This window comes from Phyllostomus hastatus, unplaced genomic scaffold, assembly GCF_019186645.2.
Source record: "Phyllostomus hastatus isolate PE091 unplaced genomic scaffold, TTU_PhHast_1.1 phas_scaffold_345, whole genome shotgun sequence".
Classification (NCBI taxonomy): Eukaryota; Metazoa; Chordata; class Mammalia; order Chiroptera; family Phyllostomidae; genus Phyllostomus; species Phyllostomus hastatus.
The window spans coordinates 12,684,810-12,702,404 of record NW_025334024.1 but is presented as its reverse complement, the minus strand read 5'-3'; the positions used below and the strand labels follow the sequence as shown (position 1 = coordinate 12,702,404).

The following is a 17,595-nucleotide window of genomic DNA, read 5'->3' as shown; positions in this document are numbered from 1 at the left end:
AACACCTAAAGCCTCAGCCTCCTCCCACACCCAGAGCAGCACACAGCTACTGCCAGGCCCCACATGATAGGTTGTGACTCATCCGATCCCAGAGCCTACCCCCGCTCTGGGGTCCTCAGCACCAGAAGCTGCGTCATCCCCAGGGCAGTTTCCCACAGTGCCAGGAGAGGTGAGAATTCCTCCCGGCAGAAACAGAACAGCTTTATGAGGACAACCTTGAAGGGCAGATTGACTTTATTCCCAGAAGATCATGGTCCTGAAAACCTATTGCCCACAGGCTCTGGGTCACCGGGCACAGTCCACGTTAACTGGGTATGGTCTGAGTTGGCAGTGACTGGCTGTAGCCTACACTGGCTCGCTGCCACAGACATGGGTACAGACCGCACCCCTACTTCCACTCCCCCAGCAAGTGAGCCTGGGGGGTTAAATATGAAGTCTCTACTCAGGCAAAAGCTGGCCTCTAAGGAAGGACACAGGAAATGCCTCAAAAGGGTCAGCCTTCCCAAGGCACCCAGCCATCTGCTGAGGCAGGCTGTCGTCCCCTTCTTCCAGGGCCCTTGTGGAGAGTGAAACGGTCAAGGCTTCAGCTGGGCCATGGGATTTGTAAAGGCCACAAGGGACACTGAGCTTAGGACCTTCTGTCCAGATGGAGCAGAGGCCAAGCCTAGGCCACTGTCAACCAGTAGGTTACAGCCCCGATCCCCAGCACGGTCTCCGTTTCACCAGGCTTCAGAAGGGGCTGGGCTCAAACTCGGGTTAGCTTCCTTTGGGAGCAGATTCATAAAGAGGTGGGTGGGGAGTAGGAGGCTGAGTGCTCTGCAGGGGGTTGGGGGGGCTGCTGTTGCTCCACATTTTTTCTTGCATAGGGACCGGCCTCACAGGAAGGGGTATCAGGTTGTGGTCTCACTCCCCAACAGCTGTAGGCTCAAGCCCTGCATATCCACTTCTACCAGATGGATGCTGTAGTTCCCGAGGCCCTGGGAGCAAAGGACAAGAGGTGTTTAGAGGACTCGGGGCAAAACTCTGGCCTTCCGGAGGCTGCAGCCCTTGGTTAGCCAGTAGGCCACAGTGAAGGCTCCCACCCACTCACCAGATCCCGAACCCAGCACCATCAGGTACCTCAGTCTTGGCAAGCACAGCCTCCAAAGCCTCCTTTTGCCTTGGCTCCTTGGTCAACAGGTAGAGAAAGCCCCCACCACCTGCCCCTGCCAGGCTCTGGCCATGCACGTGGGGGGCCAGGACATCCATCATTCGCCGTACAACCAGGGGCTCACAGCCTGGAGCCATGAGCTTCTTCTGCTCCCAGTACAAGGTCAGGCACTGGCCCAGCAGAGGCAGGCTTCCTGGGGTGGGGGCAGAGAGGCGAGTGGCGGGCCTGAGCCAGAATATTCTGTCAGTGCCCGTTTGTTAATGACAAAGTGCCAAGAGGTACTGCTTAACCAGAGGCTGGAAACAGGAGTAATGAAGACCACCTCACAGGGTTGTCCGAGGGCTAATGCGCACAGAGCAGCTGATGTGGTGCACAGCAGTGTTCAGTAAACTACAGCCACTCACTTGGAACCCTGCTTAGCTCCGACTGGCACTCGGTTATGGGGCCAAACCTCTTCCTGCTTCTTGATAGGTAGGGCTCGAGGCCTTCCCCATGATGCAAGTATTGTCCTGAGAAAGGGCTCCCACCTAAGTGAGACCCTAGGGGAGACAGATGGTAGGCCTCTGTCCCTGGGGGCCTAACACCTAGGGCCTGGGCCAAGCCTGCAAAGCCCCCTGGCCTCAGACCCATGGGTGACAAAGCACTCACTCCTGGTGCCCTGCCCTCGGGAAAGGAGCACCTCACCTTGGTGGAAGGCTTCCACGCACTCCTCTGCGTGCCGCACCAGGCTGTGAGCATTCTGCACGACAGCAGGCAGCCGGGCATACCAGTTCCTCAGCACATCCTGCAGATGGGGCAGTAGGGGTGTAATGAGGATCTGGGTCCTGCTGAGCCTTCTGCCTCCCTTCCTCCCGGGGCTGGGGCTCACCTGCAGCAGGTTGCGAGCCAGGCGGGTCTTGCCAGTGTACACCAGGAGCAAGTGGTCATTGAGCGTCTGGACAAAGCCCTCAGGCACAGTGATCTCCTCCACCTCAACCTTCAGTGGCAGCTGAGCCCGGGAGCGCCCCACCTTGATGCCAGGCATTAGGCCACCCACTTGGTCCTGCCAGCCACCTCCTGTGAGCCCAGGGTCCATCACTGTTGGAGCCTATCCGACCCAACTTCTCCCAGCCCAGGCTCCTGGCCCCCTGCATCCCTGGCAGGGACCAGTGTGGAAGAGAGCTTCCCCCAACTCGAGCTGGGCCAAGTGAACTGTCTCGACTTCTGTCCCCATCCTTGGGAGCAGGATGAGCCCGGCAAGAGGAAGGATTTCATTCCAGAACCGAGCTTGGGTTGCACAAGGCCAAGTTATACTGCAGACCTCATGCGTAGTTGGAGCCGAGGTAAACCACATCGAAGGGTAAGACCTTGCACTCACCTCTCTCCCAAGGAGAGGTGATAAAGGACTTTTCCTGCAGCCTCACTGACCCCTGCACCCTAGCATTTCTGGAAATAAGCTTTCAGCCTCGCTTTTCAAATGAAAAAGCTTGTTCATATCTTGCTTTAGTAATGAAAGGTATGGGTCTATTTTTCTCTTGCAGCTCTGTAAAAAATAAAACGAGATTGTTCTGACACAGACCCTTAATATTTGGGAAAGGGCCTACAAGAGTTTAAAGCAGGGGTGTCAAACTCATTTTCACCGGGGCCACATCAGCCTTATGGTTGCCTTCAAAGGACCGAATGTAATTTTAGGACTGTATAAATGTACTCCTTAACTAGGGGCAAGGAGCTCCGAGCTGCCGCCAGGTAGAAACAAGGTGCCAGGCCGGATAAAACAAGGTGGGGAGCCGGATTCCGCCTGTGGGCCTTGTGTTTGTCACCTGTGGTTTAAAGTATATATAAAATGCAAATGGCAGGAGGCATCTGGAACTTTACAGCCAAAACATGGTCTTTAATGGCAGGCCCCAAATGTCAGCTCCCTGGCTGCCTCTCCTTCAAAGCACCAAGCGCAGCTTGTAATTCTGTATTCGGATGGTTATTGATTGTCTGTCCCCAATGGACCATATTACTTTTGAGAGCAAGGGCCCTGTTTTTGCTCATTTTATCCCCCACACCCAACACCGAGTGGATTTCCAATAGCTGTCAATTGACCAAATGAAGGATTTGAACGGTACGTACATCTCAGAAGAAAACTGGAAAGGCCTCCCTATCTGCCCCTCTTGCTAATAACTACCTATTAAGGGATAAGTCATTACAATGAAAGGAGGAGGGTGGGCTGCAAAGTGACCAGAAAAGAGCATAATTAGCACCTGTACATCTTTGTGATAGTTTCCTGCCCAGAATCACAATGGGGATGAAGCCGGGCATCCTGGGGTGGCCACGGCATCCTAGGATCAGACAAAAGTAGCTGCCCCCCATTGTGCATGGAGTCTATGGGGCCATGGTGGCGAGAGGAGGGTAAAGCTTGGTGCTAGTAGCACGCCTCTGTGAGCACAGCCATGTTCTGGGCCCGCAGTGCCCCCCATGTAGCTGGCAGGAAGGGGAGGTGGGCACAGATGACTGTAGCCCAAGGAAGGGGCAAGTTGGCTGGAAAGGTAGACTGAAGGTCCTGTCCCCTACTCCAGACTCCAGTTGTCCCCAGCTCCACCCTAAGAGACACCCCTGGATGGCGACAAAGTCATGAGGAGTAAACATGTAAACATAGGTACCTAACACACATAAAAAGTACAGCACACAATCTGACACTTAGTAGGTGCTGCTAAAATGTCAGCTTCTTTGAGGTAGAAATATTTCAAGTTGAAAACCACCAGGAAAGGTAATAAGGAAGCTCTGACCATCTGAAGGAGCAGCACAGGGTCGTGGCTGTCTGCAAGCCCAGGGAGCTCCTGGAAGCTCTTGGGTGAGTGCCAGTGACCGCCGTCCCTCCAGGGAAGCCCCATACCTGTGGTGAGCATCTGCTCCAGGTGCAGCACTGCGTGGATAAGGGCCTCTGGGCTCACCATCCGGCCTGCCGCCCGCTGCAAGGCGGCCAGGGCAGTGCCTGCCAAGATGCTGCTGGTGCCTGCACCGCAGGGAGGAAGGGGTCAGGCCTGAAACAGCCCTGCCCAGCCCAGCCCTGCCCCACCCACGCCCTCTGGGGCAGAGGCAGTGAGGAGGATGCAAGGCGAGGCTAGACGGCGGGCATGGAGTGGTAGGCAACAGGGGTACAGGGCCCACTCACCAAGGCCAGAGCCATGGGGCAGCTCAGACCAGGTGTGCAGCTCGAAGCCACCCCCAAAGGTGCGCAGCAACTGCTCACTCAGCGAGAGCTTGGAGTGGACATGCACGATCCCCGCACAGATAAAGGCTGCCTTCAGCAGGGCCCCTACAGAAGGATCAGCACCCAGCAAGGAATTTGGTCTCCGAAGACAGAAGACATACCACCTCACCTCCACTATTTCCCAGCCCAGCATGGGGCTCATGTGGGGGACAAAAGCCCAGTAGCAGTGCAGACCCCACCCCCAAGCCACAAAAAGACATCTGGGCTCCCCAACATGGACAACTGTGCCAGTTCTACCTCCCGCACCTGCGTGCACCTGGCAAGGTGACCTCAGGGCTCCTCAACCAGACTGACTATAGCCCTCGGGCCAGACCCCCATGGCCAGCAGGATCTCCAGGGTTCTGCCCCTACCCCCCAGCTAGCTGTGTGTGCCGTCCCTACTGGCAGATGTCCTGGGTACCCTGACCTGGAGCTTGGGGCTGGCAGTAGTCCTGCAGGTCCTCCAGGCTCCGGCACACAATCTTCATGGCCATCTCATCCTGCCGAGGCCCCGCTGCCAGCCACAGCTCGGGCTCTGAGATGTGGCGAGCCCTGGCCCCAATGGGCCGACGGCCGTCCACTCGCACAGCCAGGCCCAGCACTGCCCCACCAAGCTCATAGGCAAGGGGTGGCGTGTCGCTCCATCCTCCTGCAGCAGTTGACAAGACTAAGCTGGTCACGGTGCTAAGAGCCCCGCTCCAGGCTGGCTACCCTCACCCCGCTCCAAGGGGCTTACCAGAGAAATCCACGCGAGCTGGGCACTCAGCCACCACCCACTGCCCAGGTGCCGGCAGCTCCACGGGCTGTGTGGAGACAAAGCGCTGGGCTGACATCACAGCCTGGCGGATCAGGATCTGCTGGGCCCCCTCGTAGTGGCGAGCAGCTCGCACTAGCAAGGCCGGTCTGCCAAGAGGGAAGGGAGAGGTATCGGCAGGAGCCCCGGGCTGGAGGCAGACTGCCTGGGTTTGGGGACCTGCCTGCCCTGGGTGACCCGAGGTCACCCCACCCCACCTCTCTCTGGGTTCCCACCTACAAGGATTACCACGGGCTTCTTCAGGGGCTCTGACATCATTAGCACTCACCTGCTCAGCCACTTGTCCCGCTCCTGGGCAAGTGCCTTCACACCCTCAGCCAGGTCTCCACACTCCAGGTACGAGAGGGGCCGAATCCACTCGGGATTGGCAGCAGGCCCACTCCGTAAACCACCTCGGCCTTCTGCCATACAACCCAGTACATCTGCCACACAGGCCAGCGCTCGGGCCGCCACGCCTGGATCTGCTGCGCCAGCTGCAACTGAGGGACCAGAGACCAGGGGTGGTTGGCGATGGGACCTACCCTCGGTGCCCTGTTCCCCAAGAGACTATGCAACAGTCCCCAGACACTCTAGATCCCTCACACATCTTCACTTTTGCCCAGGCTGTATCCTCACCTGCAAATGCACGCCCCACTTCTCTGCTCGCCCTGCCAGCCCCAGCCCAGCCCAGCTGTGCCTCTTTTTTTTTTAAGATTTTATCTATTTATTTATTTATTTTAGAGAGGGAAGGGAGGGAGATAGAGAGAGAGAGAAACATCAATATGCGGTTGCTGGGGATTATGGCCTGCAACCCAGGAATGTATCCTGGCTGGGAATCGAACCTGGGACACTTTGGTTCCCAGCCTGCGCTCAATCCACTGAGCTACACCAGCCAGGGCCCAGCTGTGCCTCTTCATCACCACCCAAGATGCCCAGAGTGGTTAATATCTCAGACTCAGGGGTCAAACCACCTGGGTTCAGTCTGAGCCCCACCCCCAGCTAGCTGTGTGGCTGTAGAAGAACAACTTCAATAGGGATGATTTTCCAGTCACTGGAACCATCAATGAGGTGCTGCCTGAGCCCCAGCCAATGTGCCTGAGCCCTCCAGTGGAGCCGGCCACATCCCCCTGCGGCTCTGGCACCTACGTCTCGGCACCCAGTACTGCTGGTGCTCGTAGGACTCAGAGGCTCATAACCAGGCCTCAGCCTTTCACCAAAAACTCCCCACTGTTAAGGATGAGGCTTCCCAGAAACCTAAATGCAAGCTCCACTGTGTCTCTTCCGTGCTTTGAAGTCTCATGGCTCCCTAGTACCCTCAGGTCATCAATCCAGAGGGCAGGTGGTGCTGGGTCTAACTTCCCAGCACAGAGATCCAGACTACTCACCCTGGTCCAACGTGGCCAGCAAGGGCCCAGGACAACCCTCACGGACAGCGGCCCAGATCAGCGGGCGCAGGCTGAGGTCCTGCTGGGCCTCAAGCACGCTGCGTGCCTTATGCAGGGCCTGGTGGAAGAACAGGTCCCGGCGGGAGGCCAGTGTGGCAGCCCGGTCCAGACACGGCTGCAGCTGCTCCCAGGACAGGCGCCAGGAGGCCCTCCAGGCCCACAGGGCCTCACCCCCATCCTCCTGGGGGTCTAACATCCACAGCATGTCCCGGGGCCCCACGGCCCTTGAGGGGTGGAGCACAGGAAACAGGCGGGCACTGGGAAGGCAACGCTCTGTCGGGGGCGTGTCTGGGTCCCACAGGTCCCAGTTTCTGGCATGGGGAGAAGGCACATTAGCTGGATGGAAGCAGGACTCCTGCTTCCTCACAAAGCTCTGACCGCCTGTCAACAGGGGGCTGGCTACTTCACCGAGGGCAGGACAAGTTCTTCGAGGTGCCACAAGCAGGCAGTTTAGGGAGGGAAGCAAACCACCCTGCCTCCCTTCCCAGGCCTCTAAGCAAAATCCCAATACCTGAGCACAGCCAGGGATTAGGAGTTGTCCAGTGGGGAGGTGCTAGGGAGGCTTGGGCTGCCCAAAACTACCCCTGTTTCCTGGGCTGCTGGGAGGGTAGGTGCTGCTCTGGGGCAGAGGCAGAGAGGAGCCCCCAAGCAGCAGCCGCCCTGGCTGCCGAGGCCCACGAAGCCCAAGGAGGCCATCAGTCTCACCGAATGCCTGTCTTCTGGAAGAACTCACTCCAGGGCATGTTGAGATACGTTCCTGTCCCCTGCCTCTGGGGAAAGAAGAGGAAGCAGTCAGGGCTTCAGAGGCCACAGGAAGGGGTTAGGGACACTGAGACCAGGGGGCTGGGACCTGCTCAGGAAGGGGCAGGAGGAGAGACTTGCACACACAAAAGCAAGTTCTGAAACACTGTGGCAAGCCCTGGAGCCTCGGCACTCCAGGCCAGGCGCCTGGAACCTGGCGCAGAATCCCAGGTCTAGGCCCAATCCACTACAACTGGCTCTGCTGCCCAAGGCTGCACACCTCCCCCTCCGAACCTCAGTCTCCGGCCTGTAAAGTGGGGTGAAAAATTCCCGGTCAGGCTGCCTGCCAGAGCAGACGAGGGGGCAGATACAGACACAGTGATACTCTACCGGACACAGCCTACTCCTCAGGCTAGCACTCAGCAAGCCCTGCTGTGGAGTGGGAGCTGAGCTGGGACCCCAGGGCTTCCCAAAGCCTGAAGTCGGGGTGAGGGAACACGGAGGGTGGCACCTACTTCCCAGCTGTCCAGACGGCCAACGAGGGTGAAGGCACGGACAGGGGTGCCGTGCAGCCGCAAGTGGTGCCCCCGCAGGACAAGGTCACGCAGCTCCATGCCATGCAGGGCCTCAGACTGAGCCGTGTCCAGGCCACTCAGGAAGCAACCAGTGCTGATGTGAATGGGGCCCTGGCAGGAGAGAGGTCAGGTATCCTGAGTGGGCGGTGCAGCTCCGGCAGCCCCCCAACACACACAGGACCTGGCCCCCAAGAGCCTTGCTCTCCCTCTGCCCCTGCTCTTAGGCCTCACCTGGAGATGGCAGTGCTGCAGGACACTCCCAGGACCCAGCCGGACAGGGCCCTCCAGCAGACAGCTGATCACAGAGCTCCCAGCCCCCAGTAGCTGCGGCTCCTGTGAAGATAGGGAGAAGCTCGTGAGGGCCCAGGGCCAGGGGCTGCCCCAACCCTCCACCACAGCCAAGGTCCCAGCCCATGCCCATCAGGAGCCAGATCCCTCTCTACACAGGCCCTGACCCCAGCCTCGGACTGGCTCTCATCTCTCCCCATTCACGCTGTTCCCCCGCAGGCCTACTCTCCGCTCTCCCTGCAATCCTCTAGAGCAGGGGTGTTAAACTCATTTTCACCGGGGGCCACATCAGCCTCTTGGTTGCCTTCAAAGGGCCAAAAGTAATTTTAACTCTTAACTGTTAAGCAGTAGTTACCTATATACAGTCCCAAAATTATTTTGGCCCTTTGAAGGCAACCTCGAGGCTGATGTGGCCCCCAGTAAAAACGAGTTTGACACCCCTGTTCTAGAGCAAATCTGAACTCAGTAATGGAGGTCCCACCAGATGACAGCTCTCCCAGGAAACCCCTCCCCCGAGTCCAGGAACCCCCACCACTCTGAAGGCCACCTCTGAACTCTATCTGTCCCCTTCCTCAGCACCATGGCACTGACCCAGGCCCATCACCTCAAATGTGTGTCTCCCCAGCAGACCCCAAGGAAAGGGTATAGGGTCTTCTCTAGCTTCTCAATCGGCCAGACCTGGGTGTGGAATCCTGACCTGGCCACTTACTGGCTCTGTGGCCTCAGGCAAGTTACTTAATCGATCTGAGCTGCCACTGCCTCATGTCAAATGGGGATAATAGCACCTACATTCATAGGTGTTAATCTGTTCCAAACATGGTCTAGTCCTTTCTGTCCTAGGAGCCCCTGTCCCGCCTGTCCTAAGGCACCTCTGCTGGTCTTACCTCCAGGCAGGTCTTACCTCTACTTGGGAGTGCACGACCTGGGCCCTCGGAGCCCCAGGGAACGTGAGGCTGTGCAGGAACTCACTGGCCGAGTTGGTCATGTAGCTGTAGCTGCCGTCGGGGATATATGCTGTAAAGATACAAGCACTGACCCCAACCCTATGCCTGCGGCTGCTCTGATGCCAGGCCTCCATCAGGTCTGGGAGGGCAGGCACAGCAATGAACCCATAGTGCCCGATGGGAAAGCTGAAATCCAGAGAGGTTCAGCAACCTGCCCAAAGTCACACAGCTAGAAAACGGAAAGACTGGGCCTGGAGCCCAAGAATGAGACAAAAGGAGGAGAGTTGTCTTTGGTGGGCAGGCAGTGTCAAGGCTCTGGGTTGGGAGAGGGGAACTGCCTGGTCCAGGCGCCCAGGGACCAGGCAAGCGGCAGCCTCATTCTGCAGGTCCTCACTCCTGCGGTCTCCCCACCCCAGAGACCCGAGAGGCAGCACCCACCCATTGTGAGGGGCTGGTCACGAAGCTGCCTCCACAGCTCAGCCCGGGCACCCTGAAGATAGCCTGTGACGTCTGCATCACCTTGCCCCATCTCTGGGGGCCGTCCCACCAGGAAGTTCTCTCTGCTCACGTTCCGGGCCATGCACAGCAGAATGTCAAAAAATAGAGACAGCTGGGGCAAGGGTGGGAAGTATAGCTATTAGGGGGTTCCTAGGCGAACTACGGCAGTCCCATCCCCGGAGACGCCGACCCCGAGAGGGGAAGGGGCTAGCCTGAGGTCACGCAGCCAGGTTGCCAGTGGCGGGGCCTCTCCCCGAGGCCAGGGCCTGCAGTCCCCACCCCCAGTCACCTGGACAGGCCGGGCTCCAGAGTCCAAGCCCATGTAGGTGCAGGCATCCAGGGGTGAGCTCACATGGGTGGCAAGGAGGTGCTCAGCAGTCTCCACAGAGAAAAAGGCGACCCCAGAGACCTGGAGGAGCCCCCATGAGGATCAGGCGGGGGGACCCTGGGGCCAGGCTTGGGCCTGAGTTGGGAAAGACACATGAAGATGGGCCAGGCCAGGCTGGCTGCCCTACCAGGCAAGGTCCTTCATCTTCGGGGCCACTCCGGCACCCGGATTCCAGGCCTCCCGGATGGCAAGTCCCCCAGAAAGGCACCTTCTGGAACCCCCTCCAATCTTAAGGCCTCCTCCAAAACCTAGTTCTCCATCATCCCCGTGGGCTGGTCCCAGACCCTTAACCACCCCTCTTATCCTCGTCCTTTATTCTAGAGTGATCCCCGAGTCCGGTTTCAGACTGCCTCCCAACTGCATTCCTGAGCCTGCTCACATTCTGGCTCTAGCCCTTCCAGTTCAGGACAAAACCCTTTCCTCAGACTCTGGCTCCATCTGGTCCTCCACCACAGATTCTGGTTCCATCCTGCCCTGGAATCTTCTAGAAGGAACGGGGCTCTGCCCCAAACAGGAAGGCAAACCCTCCCTTTCCCTGGGGTCCCCAAAGCCATACCAGTGGCACCCGCCCATCAGGCCTGGTGCACCGCTGTACCTCCGCCTCGGTGCCCCGGTAGTAAATGTCTGAAACGAAGCCCTGTGTCGGGGAGCAAACAGTTAGGGAAGGGGAGCAGGGAGGAAGGGAACAGACACAGCAAGGGTGTTCTCCGAATGAAGCCTAGGATGCATGCCTGACAGGGGCCCACACGCTCCCAGGGAGCACTGTCCCCCCCCTCCAACAGCAGAAGGCTTTGCGTGTCTTCACAGCCCCAGCCCGAGCTCAGAGCCTGGCACAGGGCCATGTGTCACTCAAGTTTGGCAAAAGACTAAGCGAGCACAAGCATTGTTGCCCTGGAGGAAACTCCTCCAAATCCACTGTACCAGAAAGTCCAGGGCAAGAGGCTGTGCAGAGCACAGGACCTGGAGGCCACGGTAGGCCGGCTCAGCTACCTGCTTCCCTGCCCCAGGGCCACTACCTGGGGGTCGGTGAGGTAGACGCCATGGTTCCGGGCATAGGCCACACTCCCTGGAAAGGCGATCACTCTGGCTCCCTGGAAGCCATCCCAGCTGATCCCTGTGGGTGGGGCAGTCAGGAGGCTCCCTGGAGCCCAAGCCCAGGGCAGGGAGACCCCAGCCAGATAAAAACAAGAGCTCATGGGAGGGGCATCTGGGCACCTCTAAAAGGAAAATATGGTTTCCAAGCCACATAGACATTCCACTGGGAGAATGACAATGCCCCCCATCCCAAAGTTCTACCCCAGCCCTTTGGGGCAGAAGGGGCAGGGCTGGCGTCTCCATTCTCAGTCTGGGAGACGGAGGCCCAGCAGGGGAAGCCCTGCCTCCAGGTCTGGACTTCACCCTCCACACCCTACAGCTTCCCTTCTAACGTGGCAGTGGGCGGGGCCCAGAAATGGTGAGCCTGGGAGAGCACAGCCCCCTTTGGGCTGTGGCCAGGGAGGCAGTCCCAAGCCTTCTCCTGCTCACCTGGGTTGGGAGGAACAGACAGCAGCATGTCCGTGCTGCAGACCCACACACCTGGCGGGGAGCCTGGGCCCAGCTGTGGGAGAGAGAGTGCAGCTGGTGGCCGGGCCCAGCCCTTCCTCTGCAGCCACACAGCCCAGCCTCAAGAGCCTGTCCCCATGCTCTAGGGGAGATTCTGGCTGCTGAGGGAACAGGGGTCTCCCCAGACCCTCCTGCCTACCTCCTGGGGTCACACCTGCCCCAGTTTTGCCAACACTAGTTTCCTGAAGCTCTAACTCTAGGCAAACCCCAAAGCTGTTCTCCTTGGCATCCCGTCTGAGCCAGGACAGACTACAGCTGGAGGTGCAGTGAGAGGGGGGCAAGGCCCCAAGGCACTGCTGGCCTCACCTGATAGCTCATGATGTCCAGCAAGTGGTCCAGGTTGCAGACCACAGCCTCCACAGGGGCCTGCGGGTTCTCCACAGGGAGGCAGGTGAAGGCCCGGCCGCAGTCATCAAAGGGGAAGTCTCGGCCCTCGGGGGGAAGCAGGGACAGGTGAGAGAGCCCATGGGACAGAGAGCCTGAGGACACCCCATGGGCTGTGCAAGGGTGGAAGTCATCAAGCTAGAGGACTTTCAAAAAGTGTTTTCTTGTGTAGTATTTTTCAATTGCATGATTATAGAAAATGGCTAGAAAATGTAGATAGGCAAAAAGAACCACTACCCCTCGGGAATAATAACCATTCCTCTCATTTTGAGGTGTGTCTGGTCAGATTTGTGTTCATACATTCTTTAATTTTTTTTAACAAAAATGAGATTCTGAAAAGGTAGCGACAATGGAAGTTAACACACACATACACACACACACACACACGTAAAACTGGGGAGATAAAACTGGGAACTGCATAAAGCCAGGCCCCGTCTTCAGCATTCAATGGAGCATCTTAGCATGTCCACGGGAAGCAGGCACTGAGTGTCGTGGCCACCCTCACTTCACAGATGCGGACACTGAGGCCTAGAAGGGTCAGACGACTTGCCCAAGTCACAGAGCTGCTCAGTGTCTTTCCGGGCAACCCACAGACTTAGACGGGCCTATTAACTACTCTCTAATATTCCGCCAGGAGGATAAGCTGTTTATATTTAGCCAGTTGCCTGTTTTTGGACAGCTGGATCAATTCTGATTCCGATTCGCCTGGATTTGCACAATGAACACCTTGCACCCAGACCCCGCAGGTGCTGTCCAGCCCCGAGGATCGACGGCGCCGGCCTTCTGCACGGCACCTTGCCCAGCGTTTCACTCACTGTGTGCAGGATGAGGATCCAGGCCGAGTGCAGGACATCGGATGTGACCACCTGTCAAGAGTGAAAAAGCCCTGTTGGCAGAGGCCTGGGCAGAAGGCGCCCAAGGATGGCACCCTCTTGCCCGGGGAGAGACCCCAACACAAATCCGCTCAGGTACCAGAGGAACAATGTGAGCACTCACCGTGAAGCCTGCCCGGGCACTCAGGTGCTCGGCAGCCACCAGCAGGGCATTGAGGGTGGCTCCCCCGCTGCCCACACGAGTCTCAGGGTCCTCCACGGCCAGCACCAAGGTTCCCTTGGGGATCTGCTCTCGTTTCTGGCGCACTTCCAGCTCTGTGGTCAGAACATGGCTGGTCCCTGCCCTCAGCCTCCCAGCCCTGGTCCCAAGCACCTAAAGCCAACCTACTGATCACTACTATTTTATCTTCTTTGACTCGGTAGCTTTTCACGTAGTCATTCATTAGAGCTTTACCCAACTTTGTGAGGTGAGTACAGTTATTCATTTTACAGATGAGAAAACCAAGTCTCAGTGAAGTGACATGATGTGTCTGTATACTAAGGGTCACATGGCTAGGAAGAAGCGCCACCTGGGTTTGAACCCAGAACTGCCCGACTCCTGCAGCTATAGGGGTGTGGTGGGAGTTAGGGCTGAGTGGGCAGGGAGGATCCCCTACCTCTCTGGAAGACCTCGACACTGTCCTTGTGCTGGCATGTAAGGATGACGACCGTCCAATCAACCCCTTTGGGCTGCTCCATTCTGGACAAAATTGAGGGGCTTCCTGAGGCAGAGACAGGGGTGTACATGAATTATCATACCCTAAAATTGACTTTTCGGTGTACAGTTTTATGAAATTTAACACATGCATAGATTCTTGTGGTCACCACCATCTGCACCCCAAAAAACTCCCATGTGCTACCCCTTTACAGTGACGCTTTCCTGCATCCCTCACCCCTGACAACCACTGATCTTGTCTTCACAGCTCCAGTACGGCTGCAATCTTCTGAGATTGGCTTCTTTCACTCAACATAATGCCTCTAAGATTCATCCAAATTGGCTGTGTATATAAGTTCTTTCTTGTCTTTTTCTTTTTTCTTTTTTTTGGCCAAGCAGCATTCCATTGCATGGACCTTGCACGGTCTATTTCTCCAACCATGCACTGACAGACGGACAGACACTGGGCTGTTTCCAGGCTTTGAGAGCCAAGAATAGAGCTGCTGTCAACATTCACGTGCAAATGCAGGGTGAACAGAAGACTTCATCTCCCCAGGTGGGTACCTCACTGTGGGATTGCCGTGTCATGTGTTAAGTATATCTTTGACTTTCTCTTTCTGGGTGCGTGTGATTTCCTCAGGAGAAGAAGTAAAAGGAGCAAGGTGAAGTAGTCAGTGGGTCCCACCTTAAAGCAAGGGGCTGCCCTTTCTGAACCACCAGCCCCTCATCACTCAGTTCATTGGCTGTGACCTGGGAGGAGGGAAGGCCTAACCTCCCAGGCTCCTGAGGCTGAAGGGAATTCCCTGGAGAAGGGGGCAGTTGTGGGAGGAGTGTACCAGCCTGTTCAAGGGATCCAGCCAGGGTGCCAACAGCGCCCACTCCAGGGATCTCAGAGGGGATCTCCCCTTCCAGAGGCTCTAAGCCTAAAAGCGGCTACAGCCCTACCTGCCAGCCACCTTCCTCCAGGCCACTCTGAGCAAGTGAGGGGAAGAGGAGGCCAAAGCTACAGCTGTACCCCTTCGGGTCTTCCCCAACACTTCTCTCCTGCCAGGTAGAAAACCAGTCTGACTCCAGGGCATCCCCTCCCAACACCTCCGCAGACAAGTCCCCAGGAGTGCCCTGACATCTACCTCTGGCAGAGTCCCAGCTATTGTCCTACAAAGTGGCCCACCCCCACCTCTTCCCTCCATCCCCCAAAGCTCAGTGTCAGAGAGATGGTGGAGCTGGCTGCCTGCCTTCCTAGAGATGCCCAGAACACAGGTCCTGCCCATGCCCCGGCCAAAGCCATCAGGAAACCTGAACCACAGCAAGTTTCTTCTTGGACCAGACGCCTCTGCCACCAGTCGTGTGGTTAAGGTTGACAGGCACCACCACTTAGCAACACCCACGCTGCCACGAGCTTTCAGGGAAAGCCTCCGCCACTAACAGAAACTGCTCTGTTCCCTGCTCAGCCCAGGAGGGAAATCCAGAGGGGAAATCTGAGCTAGAGATCTTGGCCAGACATCTGAGGGCAAAGGCATTCCCCAGGATGCCCAGGCAGACCTTCCCAGTAAAGAGGCCTCGAGGGAGTCCAGCCTGGCCCCCACCTTCCTGTGTGACCTTTGGCACCCCTAACCCTCTCAGGCCTCCTGAGCCAGGAAATATAATTGACCGATGCTCTCAGCTTGTTCACATGCTTCCCACCAACGGCTCTCAACCAATGACTCAGTGCAGCAGGGACATGAAGACAGAGCCATTCTGGCAATTTGGGGATCCTCTGCCAGGCAATCTTGGCTCCAGGACTCCCCACGCACCCAACAGACACTGTCTCACGACCTCACTGCAGTCTGAGACCCTCCCTACCCGTCCCTCCCTACTTCTGGTATTCCTTCACAGGGAGCAGATGGACAGCTTCCCCTGCTTCCTCCAGCTCCCTCCTCTTTTTCCTTCCCCCAATAAATCTAATCCTACCTTGGTCTCAGCTTATGCAAGAACCTCAACCAACACGGAGAGTACATTATCCCCCTTTGGCACCTTCAAAAGAAAAATCACCGTACAAACCTCTAAGTTACTGTGTGAGAAGTACGTCTTTATCCTAAAGAATACATGATGAAGAAACTGAGGCACAGCCCTGGCCAGGTAGCTCAGTTGGTTAGAACCACATCCCACACACCAAAAGGCTGCAGGTTAGATTCCCTGTCAGGGCACATACCTAGGTCGTGGGTTTGATCCCCAGTTGGGGTGCATATGGAAGGCAACCGATCAATATTTCTTCTCTCATATCAGTTTCTCTCTCTCTCTCTCTCTCTCTCTCTCTCTCTCTCTCTCTCCCTCTCCTCCCTCCCTCCCTCCCTCCCCCTTCTTCTCTAAAATCAATAAACATATCCTTGGGTGAGAATTTTTTTTAATACAACTGGGCCACAGATTAAGTCACATGTCCAAGGTCACACAGCTATCAAGTGGCAGAGCCAAATGTGAACCCAGACACTTCTGTTCCAGAGTCCAATCTTTTAACCACTACTCTGAACCTACTGTGTAGGACTGAAAAAAAGACAGAAAGGATAAATACACGTAAAGGGCTCCATACAGGTGGCAATGAAGTGGGATGACGTTAACAATAACAACCATATCTACCTATGAAAACTTGTTTTGGGTGGTATCCTTTCTCCTTAATCAGCTTGTCAATTCTGCCACCTTACTTGCAGTAAGTGGCCTGGTGTCACTGTTTTCAGGGGACCCCTTGCTGAAGTCTTCATATAGGCTCAATGCTTTCTGGCTCAACAGGTAGCCATCAATCAGAACACATTTTCTGTTCATATCTTCCACCCACACATTTAATGCATTTTCCATCTTAACCAAGCACTTATCACTCCTCACGCCCTGAGGCTGTAACTTTTGCAGTTTAAAGTGCAACAGCAAAACCAGCACGTACTTTTTTCCTTTTTCACGATTTCACTGATAGATTTGTTCTTACCACAGATGTTAGCAGCCTTGGCACGTGATTTTTTTTCTTCCCTTATTAAATCCAGAACTTTCATCTTCTCATTTAAAGGAAGCACTTTACGGCTACTCTTTACCATATCTGAATCCCGAGCGTTTTGAGGCTATTATCAAGTAAAATAAGGGCTACTTGAACTGAGACACCTGACAGCGGATCTGATAACGGAGAAAGGCTACTAAGTGACAAAACAACTGGTAGCCTATACAGCCTGAATAAGTGGGACAAAGGGATGATTTACGCCCCAGACAGGAGGGAGCAGGTCCAGGGAGATTTCATCGGGCTACTCAGAACTTCAGACAATTTTATAACACGCATTGTTTATTTCTGAAATTTCCATTTGATATTTCAGACGGAAGACCTCAAGTAATTGAAACCGTGGAAAGGAAAACCACGGGTAAAGGTGGGGCGACTAGTGTAATTGAGATTTGTGCATAGTGACAAGACCCCCATGGGCACACTGGGGCAGCAAAATCGGCCTCAAAGCAAAATCCTCGGCGCCAGTATTCAGCACCCCACCTGCCTCTGGGGTGAGGAGACCCTGGAGCCCGTATTCCCTGCCTGTCCCCAGCGCTCCCAGGTTGCGAACTCCCGTGGAAAGACCCAGGCAAGAGGGCAGTTTGACTGGCGACTCCCCCTTCCTCCTACAGCCAGTGGGCGCCCAAGGGCTCCAACAGAGTTCTTGGAAACTCTCTGCCTCGGTCCTGCGCCTGGGAAAGGATCCGCCAGGAAATGCCGACCGGGTACTGAGGCGAGGAAAGCAAAGACTCGCGCAGACCCACGTACCTGACTCCGCCAGCGCTAGGCTCGGCCGGCCCTTGAACGCGGGGGCTGCGCGACCCGTTGCGGCGCACCCTGGGAAATGTAGTTTCACCCCTCCGCCTGCCCAGGCTCGTCCTCTCTGGGGAAAAAAGCTCCCCGCTATAGCAGGGCAGACGAATTTAGTCAGGACAGCGCTTTCTGAAAGAGCGGTCAGTCTTCAGATCCGGAAAGAAGGTGAAGCGAGAAGGTGACTCCGTTGGCCAGCAAACTACAACTCCCAGAGGAACCAATGTGTCTTAAAGAC

At 56.4% G+C, this 17,595-nt stretch overlaps 1 protein-coding gene across 1 annotated transcript; it reads right to left on the bottom strand.

Annotated features, from left to right (window-relative positions):
- Positions 1-216: 216 nt before the first annotated feature.
- Positions 217-17,533, bottom strand: FCSK (fucose kinase). Its single transcript, XM_045818523.1, has 24 exons — positions 17,316-17,533; positions 13,515-13,619; positions 13,022-13,173; positions 12,841-12,891; positions 11,948-12,073; positions 11,564-11,636; positions 11,056-11,153; positions 10,596-10,676; positions 9,941-10,060; positions 9,592-9,763; positions 9,111-9,223; positions 8,153-8,254; positions 7,862-8,032; positions 7,311-7,375; positions 6,546-6,916; positions 5,450-5,660; positions 5,104-5,270; positions 4,795-5,016; positions 4,290-4,433; positions 4,011-4,130; positions 2,019-2,206; positions 1,835-1,934; positions 1,120-1,343; positions 217-977 (listed from the first exon to the last, which is right to left on the bottom strand). Exons 2-24 carry the CDS (start codon positions 13,594-13,596, stop codon positions 891-893), a joined length of 3,240 nt encoding a protein of 1,079 aa, XP_045674479.1. The 5' UTR covers positions 13,597-13,619; positions 17,316-17,533; the 3' UTR covers positions 217-890.
- Between the last annotated feature and the right edge of the window lie 62 nt (positions 17,534-17,595).

Excerpts from the sequence above, each read along its gene's own strand:
- FCSK (XM_045818523.1), bottom strand. The coding sequence starts at position 13,596 with ATGGAGCAGCCCAAAGGGGTTGATTGGACGGTCGTCATCCTTACATGC. Across the intron at positions 7,376-7,861 it reads GCCGTCTGGACAGCTGGGAA|AGGCAGGGGACAGGAACGTA; the intron begins GTAGGTGCCACC and ends TTCTTTCCCCAG. Across the intron at positions 2,207-4,010 it reads GGAGCAGATGCTCACCACAG|GAGGTGGCTGGCAGGACCAA; the intron begins GTATGGGGCTTC and ends CTGGGCTCACAG.